Source organism: Lottia gigantea (assembly GCF_000327385.1).
Source record: "Lottia gigantea unplaced genomic scaffold LOTGIsca_25, whole genome shotgun sequence".
In the NCBI taxonomy this organism is placed as follows: Eukaryota; Metazoa; Mollusca; class Gastropoda; family Lottiidae; genus Lottia; species Lottia gigantea.
Window position 1 is genome coordinate 2,870,665 of NW_008708752.1, and position 10,119 is coordinate 2,880,783.

The 10,119-nt window shown below is 31.1% G+C and overlaps 1 protein-coding gene across 1 annotated transcript; it reads right to left on the reverse strand.

The window, feature by feature from the left end:
- Positions 1–627: 627 nt before the first annotated feature.
- Positions 628–5,239, reverse strand: LOTGIDRAFT_160668 (hypothetical protein; the record flags this gene model as incomplete). The annotated part of the gene is made up of 8 exons (XM_009055762.1): positions 628–777; positions 1,512–1,699; positions 2,182–2,392; positions 2,817–3,026; positions 3,459–3,575; positions 4,144–4,313; positions 5,000–5,171; positions 5,225–5,239. 8 exons carry the CDS (start codon positions 5,237–5,239, stop codon positions 628–630), a joined length of 1,233 nt encoding a protein of 410 aa, XP_009054010.1.
- Positions 5,240–10,119: the final 4,880 nt, after the last annotated feature.

Here is a 10,119-nt window from a genome sequence, read left to right on the forward strand (position 1 = left end):
AACGATATACAGTGAAATTCCTACTTATGATATTTTTGAAGAAATTGTGATTATCGTACATTTCTAGCATTTCTGAAAACCCAAATCAACCCCTAAAATGGCGAACCTGTCCCTTTTATAGTGGAACTCTTTTCTGAAATTTGGTAGAAATGGCAACAAATTGTCTGAATGGGATTTTTGGAATTCACAATATTCTTTATTTTTTATCAAAACAAATTTGATGACATAAAAAAAATCAGTTCAAAAAGCAAAAAAAGCCTAGCCCTGTTTCTTAATAAATATTACCATCAATTTTATAATACTTATAATATTAATAGTAGGATTTTTTTAACAATGCAAGCCAGCTACATAAAATCTGTTGAATGAATGAATTTTTCTCAAATATAATCAGCACCGAGATGAATTTGATAATTTGAAACATTTATTCTGTACCATTTTTAAGTTTCCAGAATAAGATCATTATTGCTTAAACTATCAGGGGTCAACATTACTCTATTAGTATATAAAAAAACTACACTACTTTTAGTACTAAAACTCACACTAAAGCACCCACGTATTGTAAACAACTATCATGTTCAAACTATGTCCCAATTTTTAAATTCTGTTGATGAATGAAACTTTTTGTATCTATTCAAATGAGATATCACCTCCATATAAAGCCATGATTAACATGATAGCAAAGCCAGTGAATAAACCACAATTTTGTAATAAAAATATCTTAATGTTTCCATATTTTTTGGCTTCTTCTGATTCTGCAGCTGCATTCATTTCAGGCATCTGAAGGTAAAAAAAGGCATGAGAGAAAGAATTTTCAAATTCGTCTCTGTCACCATTTAGTTGTCAAAAAGCTTAAAAGATAGCTTGCCAGGCAAGGTAACATACGCCCACTACCAGCTGTTCGAAATGATAACAAAGTCTATAGTAGTTTAATATGACTTGTGAAACGAATCATCTGATTTTTACTAATATCAAGCTTTACTGAGATCTCATACCAAGTTACATAAATGTAGTCTCTATCAGGCCTACAAGCCAAATCAGATGCATTGAATTAATTCAAGGGCAATTACTCCAAAACCGTTCACACGATTGTTACCAACTTGTCTGAGATCTTGTCCATATATACATGCGTACCAAGTTTTATCAAGATCTGATAAAAATTGCAGCCATTATCGGGCATACAAGCCAAATTTAACATGTTTTTACTAAATCAAGGGCAATAACTCTGAAACCGTTCATCCGATTATTACCAATTTCAAACTTGACCGAGATCTCATCAATATATTTCCATGTGGGCGTATAAAAACCAACTGTATCTTTGTAAGATGGTAATGGTATGGTATGGTAATCGCATTTGGTGAAACGAATTTGAATGTATAAGCTTACTGATGGTACTAGTAGTATTAAGACACACATTTACCGATTTACCCAGCAGTGTGCAGCCAATCCATATTATTCCAAGCCAAGCCATTCTAAACTAATATCTCTATATAGTGATAACAGTTTCTACTTACCATATCTACAAGTGCTATATATAAAAACATGCCACCAGCGATAGCAAATATCCACTGATGAGCTGAGGTACTTTCTCCTAGTAATATACCCACTATCAATCCTAAATAACACATACATGCTGACAAAAAATTATACATTAATGCTTTCTTTAAACTCATACCAGAATTCAGTAAAATAGCAAAATCACCTGAAATTACACAAGAAATTGCAGTAAATCAAATTGTCAAGAACTCATCCAATGCTGATCCTTTTTTCAGATAAAATCCTCATTAGGAGAACTAGTTTGGAATTGGGGTTAACTTTCCACTAATTTTACTACTCAGGATAGAATTGTAATTTCATTAAATGAAATTGTAAGAACTTATCTACTGGTGACCCCATTTTCAAATAAAAAAATCTTCCATCATTAAAACCTGTTTTGAATTGAGGGCTAACTTTTGAATATAGGACTTCTCAATACTCCAGACAGATTCCCTTAAACATGTGCAAATCATTATGTTTTATTTCAGCACAACATCAAGTTGGAAAAGAAATCTTTTTATTTCATAGCAAACTTTTGGAAGATATGGTTTTTTATTAATTATAATGAAAGTCATGTGCAGTATTTGGATACATGCCCTTCCATCTGTTATCAATAATGTAACACATAAATTACTACAAGTGGCTTACCTAATTCATGAGGTAATTCTTCACAAATACAAGCCAGAGATACACTAACTCCAGATAAAATACTGTTTGTAAACGCTGCACCAATAGATAACCCATCTATAAAATTATGTAAACCATCACCAAATATAATCATCCAGGCCACTGTAGCTATCTCTTTACCTTCACCACCATGATGGTGACCATTGACAGATTTACCATTTACTTCTATCTTCTATAAATACAACATTATAATTATGTCTAGTTAGATGTATAAAACAACTGAAAAGAACATCTCACTGTCCGATTAATCGAAATATTGAGCTCCTGGGATTTATCACTCAGACGGATTATTAATGCAAAAATGCTTGAGAGTAAGGGATAAAGGGACACAATTCCATTAACTTTACAGACCACAACTAAATGAAGTTTTAAATTCGGTTTAAAGATCTAACTCAAATTTGTTTCACTGTTATTGAGGAATGATTTGGTTAGAGTACTCGCTTAAGTTAAAGAACTGGTGGCTGTAGGTTCAAATCTTGGTCAGCAAGTTTAAGTCTTGTTAAATTAGACAGGATCCCCGAGAACTTCAGTTTGCAAGCCTTCTGGAATGTGTGATGAATTCAAATATTAGAAATATAATATACTGATGAACATACTGGGGCAGGTGTATCAAGTTGTCCATTAGGTAAACTCTCATTGACCACACTAGCATCACTATTTTCATCATTCAATAAGGTAACAGTTGTACAGGATGAGGAAGATTGAGGAATAGTGGACGGATCTTTAAATTCAGATTCAGATTTCTTCGGTGTTCGCTGGCGTATTGAACAATAAATATCTTTATCTCTACCTTCATGTTTTTTAGTCTGTAACATAGAGACATGAGTGTATAAAAATATGTCCACATTATGTGCGTAATAGTAAATATGATTTTCTACTGATGATTATAAATTGAAACACCAGTTGAGGACATATAGCCTGATAAATACAGGCAATACAATATAGAGTGCAATTAAGCGTTATGAATATCGAGCTGTTACTAATAATTCTTAGAGGGACACTGGTAGCATCAATTTGCGCCATTCAAATTCTCTGGACGTCAGTGCATCCTGCAATTTCATTAAATCTAAGTGTCTGATGACGTCAATAAACGCACAATATGTCATAAGGCCCATCGTGATTAGTGACGTCATCAAACACTTAGTTTTAGTAAAATGTTGCACAGCTGTAGCACTTGGGTCTTCATTCCATTTTCCTCTGACCAGCTGAAAAATGGGATTAGAAATAGAGATTAATACCTGTCTCCATATTGTTAGCATTTTCATTATCCTTTCTGTTAAATAGAAGAGATATATACCACCAATAACTGTTGATGCTGTCAATATATAACCATTATCATGGTCTAGACCAAATGCCTGGAATATGTGATCATAATGTTGGAATTAGTGAAATGTGGATACTAAGTGTATTAAAAGAAACACAATAATGTCTCTGTATCATTGGTAAGCTTACATCATGTTTTTTTTTTTTTTGTCTGTGAAGCATTTAATGAAAAAAATCTTTTTACATTTTTTAGAGAATAATTTGATTAGATTTTGTTCTGTTAATCATGAAATTCTGATGATATTCTAAAAAAATTAAACAGTTTATTCCTGTTTTAGTCTGATAGATATATGTCTACTCTAAATGATAATTGTCTTAGAGTTGCAGGCAGATTATTTCAAAAGCAAACATTTCGTTTGATCAATATCATGCTTCTGTAGTATCATATCTTTGCATTAATCAATTTCTTTTAAAATCAGATTGTGCATATGACAAAGTAGGCCTATATTTCAAATCCTTTCAGGACACTATTTTTCTAGTCATTGTTGGCAACTACCAAAAGTTCACGACTTGACCTTTGACACATGTCTGACCAATGTAAGACATCATTGTTTATTATGAATCAACAATAATATATCTACTAAAAATACCATTAATTACCTCAGGGATTAAAAACAACAGGCCACTACCAGTCAATGTACCGACAGCTAAGGCCACCATAAATATTAACAATAAACGATAAAACACCATCTTCATAAAGGGTAAAACAATGATACCCACTAACGAACATAGATTGATAACAGAAACAAACAAAATACCATAACCCCATACTGAAAAACAAACAAAACATAAGAAAATACTGCTATCTTTGAGTTCTGGAATGATTTTTTACAAATTTTGATGTAAAAATCATTCTGTGCCTTTTATTATGAAAAGAGGCTAATAAATAATCGTGCCGATACATTGCAATTATTTTTATCTAACATAATACATTGATAAGAGGGAAAGAATCACGGTTATCGATTCATTGGTGAATCATTGCAGCTTTTTTTGAGGCATAAAATTAAACAAATATACAGAAATTTTCCTCAAATTATTCCAAAAGCTCCAGATTAATTTCATTAAAGGTATTGTAAGTCTCAATTATTATTGTTTAAAATTTTTCTTGGTAAACAGGTACTAAAGGGGTTAGGGGAAATATGTGCTTTTTATCCAAGATACATTCTAGAGCTCAAAAATATGTAGGGGCATTAAAAAGATTTATGGTAAAACACATCTAAAATTCTATATTTAGAAAAATTTCATCTGGGACAGTCACTTTAAAGGATAACTGCGTCTAAATTTTAAGCCTAAAATTTTGTCAACAAATGTATTGTATTTATATCAGTCAGACTTTCCCTGGTGCTATGACTAAAGAATAGAATATCTAAATATAACATCCTCACATTTTAACCAAGATAAAAAATTTCAATTGTTTGGTCATACTAAGAGGTAGAATATCTTTAAGAAGTATTACCTGCTGAAATGGAAGGATCTTCTATATGAGGTATAAGTATAGGTGGAGATAAACAATTCTGACTTTTGATAGAATATAATACAGGAAGTGATAACTGTTGAAATAGGTTGATATCTATACTGCTATTGAGTGGTAATGAATATAATTCATATATATCATAAACACTTAAACACTGAAAAATACAATAAAAAACATTAAAAACAATAAAGTTTCAGGTACACAAACCTTCTTGGTCAGCATTAGCTAGTCTTGGGCCTAATCAACTAATCAAAATTTTATTACAATTTTGTGTCTTTTTTGTTTTCTGATATTTTTAGTCTCCATTGTAATCTACTCTTCCATAAATGGTATTTTTTAACCAATAAAATCGAACCCCATAAGGAATTGTGGTATAGCGAAACCCAAGGAGGCTATAACATCGCTCTACTTTGGGCATCACTATCCAAAATTGGAAGGGTAATGAAATTTTATTAGATTGGAGTTTTATTGATGTTTTCATGTACCAGTACAGCATTTGATCTGAAGGATATTGGGAAAGTAAATTTACTAACTGGATACAAGGATTAGGTAATATTTGTTAAAGTTGATATCACAATATCTAGTATTAATATATATCATGATATGGGTATATATTGTGATATAAGTTGTGATATTAAGTGTGATTTTAACTGGTTTTTTAAACATGTTAACTTGCTCCATCAAAAAGGATTTTAAATGTAAAAAAATCAATAAATTTCGATCAAAAACACTCAGTTTTCAATAGCATGAAAAAACCAGCTGTTCAAAACGTTTAGTTACTTGTAAAAATTGTGGCAATATTATCAGGAAAAAGGTCCCTATATATTGTGATAACTACCAAATAACACAATATGGGGGTATTTCTGTATTTATAAATAAGGCTAAACATTGCTTTCAAGGCAGTATTTTTCAAAAAACTACTTTTTATGCATAGAAAACATTCCTAAAAAAGAGGAAATAATTTATATAACATAATCTATTATAAATGGATAAATGAAGTATGTATGGGTAGTAAAAAATATCTTAGCCTTTCAGAACAGGATAAACATGTTTGAATTTCAAATGAATGAAATAAATGAATGGACGAAAAATGCAAAGCTGATAGATTTAGATTGAATATATAATTAATCATCCATACAATATTATAAACCCTGATATTTGGCAACAGCTGAAAAAACTTGCTGTGGATTAATTCAAAGATCAGATAAAATTTTGTTGAGCAATATGTTCCAGTTGTAAACTTCAGATCGATATTGCCAATGGTGTTAGTTTCTTAAGTTTATAGAATCTTCTGAGAGTTGCCGTATAAGCCATTTCTAGCTTTGGTAAAAAATTCCCACGAAAAATATACAAAATATATATGATTTGATTAGCAGATCGTTATGATAAATTTCAATAAGGTGTAATTTTGACTCGCAAGCTGCGATGCAATACTGTTTATATATTAAACCCTGACTAGATGCAAAATGATAGTTATGACAGATATAAGCTGAAGGCCAAAAGAGGCTTTACCAATGTTCGAAAACACCCTAGATAAAAAAAAAACACAATATAAATGATTGGATTGAAATGTTTTAAACAGACTGACAAAACTGTCAACGAAACCAGCACAATAAACGGCAAACATATAGCTTCCGGGCATGGTTTCAGAGTCACAAAAAGTGAGATGGGGTACAAAAACCAGACTTTTAACTTCAACTATGCAAATGGAAAACCTGGACAGGGTCTGTCAACTAACCCTGTGACCTAACACATTAGCCTACTGATGACGTCACTGTCAGGAGGTTCCTTAGATGTAAGGTACCCAAATACAGGTCATCACAAAGTGTAGTCATCCTGGTTCTGTCTGTTCTGGGCCTGTCTGACATCTGCCCTGTCTGCATTTAAGATGGCATCAAGTTTGTAAATGTAAAACGGATATAATCTTGATAAGTGGGTGTGGGTGGCTTCAATCCCTACCATTTCCAGAGCTTGCTCTCATGTCAATCTTCTTGTGTTTTTTTTTCGTTGTGTTTGTCCAACATGCAATTCAACCTTTCTATTTGCACGTGCAATATTGTGTATTCAAGGATCACATGATTTTCAATTTTTTGACATTTTCCTACCACAATGATCAGTGATCGAGTATAATTTCTATTATTGTTGTGTTTGAGCAATGTTATTTTGATGGATAAGTTATTAACTTACGAATATATATTTTTTTTGGTTAAAAATGGTATGGTTTCTTTTGTCATTGAGTTTTATGTAAAAATGACTATAAATTCGTATCAAATTTCACGTGAAACAGTACACCTGTTATAGTTAAAAGATGATGAAATACTATTTACTAGTATCAAGGTACAATAGACTATTACACTGTTATACACTTAAATTATGAGTGCAAAAAAAAAATTAAATATTTTAAAATGAAAATGTACTCATTGTCACCAATCTGTCATTTTCTATGACCTTATTTTTATTATTATTCTCAATAACACTTTGTAACTGATGATAATGTCATTATGTAAAATTCTTTTGAAAACAAATTATATTAAAATATCAATTTCTGTTTTTGATCTGACCACAATTTTTGTAAGTTTACTAAGTTTGTTGTTTGCAAATATGTTCTGAAATACATCAAAACAAAGATATACTTACAAGGAACGGCCTCAGTTAAAATTTACATTAAATTAGTTCTTGGTACATAATTTCATTGAAAAAAACCACGATCTCATCTTCTGAGGGTAAGGAAATCATACTTTTAATCAAATTTGATTATAAATTGGTCAGGTTTATCTCAAGTTTTGAATGGAAAACACATTCTGGAATTTAATGCTGACACAATTAAGGCTGGGTATCGATTAACAAATTCAGATCGATTATTGATGACATGCTGCCGATCAATAATCCAAATATTCTAAGTAAGAAATCATGACTAAATTTTTGATTCCATGGGTAATATTAATATCATAGAAGTACAATAACATAATTATTATTTGCTTTGATCAGTTATTATAGTTTAATGTTTGTAAGTGGTGAGCGCAAGACAAACTGGAAGAGGTTACTACTTTTAACAGGTACACAGAAGAAAATATAAATTTGACAAAGAAAATTTAACATTGATATTTAATTGATTATAAATTTTGATTATCGAAATTATAAATTTTAAGTGACGCTAACTGATTAGTTTACCTAGCCAAAGACACAATATCAGTAGATTGATGCATGACAATGTGACATAGCCTAATATGTACATACATTATTGTGTTAGATGATTGATAATTGATATCTTTACCTTTGCTGACATTCCGATGAAGAAAGGAAAGAAAATTCATCAACTTTTTCCAGGAAGATTGGAATTCTTTTTCATGACAAAGTGGGCATGTTACTTTAAGATAATCTCATATTTGTACTAAAAATAACCTTATGTTAACTAATTTTTATTATCAGAATGAAACAGGACAATACAGGCATACATATTTTCTTTTTTATCCTCTTTGTTAAAATGTTGAGATTATCTTCTGACATTTCCTTGATTTACATTGTACTGTTTAGTCCGAAACATCTGCCTCTATTCCAGCCTCTGATGGATAGTTTGACAGTTGTCAGCTGGAGTAGAGTCAGAAGAAAAAGACTGTTAAATGGGGATTTTCCACACCTTTCAAAGTTATATTTTATCCAGTGTATCCCTTATCAAGTAGTAATTATTTCTTCATGGTTTCCCTTCAACACATAACATAATAAATGTTAACCGAACAAAACAATGGTTTGAATTTGAATTGTCTGATCATCAACATTTAATCAATATGCATCATCTTTGGTATAAATCTATTGGATGTTAGAAAACAGCCTGATGTGCATACTTTATCATGTGGTTTGTAAAGGAGAAGCTGTCATCTATTATATGACTTTTCCCAAAGTCAAATTTTAAAAAAAGGTATCTCAAATGTCATTCAAGATTATTGAAATGCCGGTACCAATTTTTATAAAATAGGACTGAAAAATAAAGCTATGGTACCAACTGTTTGCCAAAATATATTCAAGTATCCTGTCAAACGAATGCCAAAGAAAATTTTGACAAGATAAATTGACTTGAATCTGATTACCTCACAGTCATACACAGAACATCCAAACAGCAAAAAGAGTCAAAAATTAAGATTCAGTAATGTGTTCAAAGTCTTTAGACTTTAAGTTTCTTCAGAGGTGGTGTTCAAATTTACTCACTTGGCAGTGCTTAGATCTGAAAGTTAAGTGGTGCCATGAAGTTTTTGATCCTTGGAAGTAAATCATACTTACAAAATTATTCAACTTTTTAAACAAACAGTCTGAGATCTTCTTTCTTTCATTGGAAGAATTATAATTAAAACACTGAGTAAGATTTTTGCTTCTTTCAGCGACTTCTGGCTCTGCTGGCAGATTAAATGCACTTTCTTTTATTCCAATTATATCTTTATAAAGTTTAGTAAATTCATTCAAATCCAACTTAAAATCATTTTTATCATTTAGTAATTTTTCATAAAATATTCTATTGAGAACATTGCCATCTACTTCTGTTTCAAGAGAAATGTCAAAGTAAGAAAGAAGAATGAAAATTGTCAAAATCTGTCTGCTAAAGTTCTCCATTCCAAAATAAATATTGGTACACACAACTATCGAGCAAGAGCTGGTACTTGTGGCTATCAGTTTCAGGGACTTCCGTTCTGATTCCAAGCCAACACGGCAAAGTCAGGCCGTCCTATGAAAGAGACTTTAAAGGAATTAACCTTTTTCACACAAAAACTAGTAAAAACTAATCGTTGGACAAAATATGTCGTTTTTCAATGTTATTTGGTGAAATACGTGACAAAATCTAGTAAAAAATATAGAGATATAAACACGTTGCTGCTGTTGTTGTTTATCAGCTACACGTGGTAATCAAACCTCCATATCCGGTTGATACGATTATCCAGTATTATTGTTATCCAGTATTTATGGAAGGGTAAAACTGGTCAAAATAATTTTACGGGTCTTAGTTGATAGTTTGGGTCTACACAATTCTTTAGATGACATAATTATTCTTTTAGACTTCGAGTGACTTATACCTGCTGGAAAAATAGATAGACTATAATTATATTATACGCATT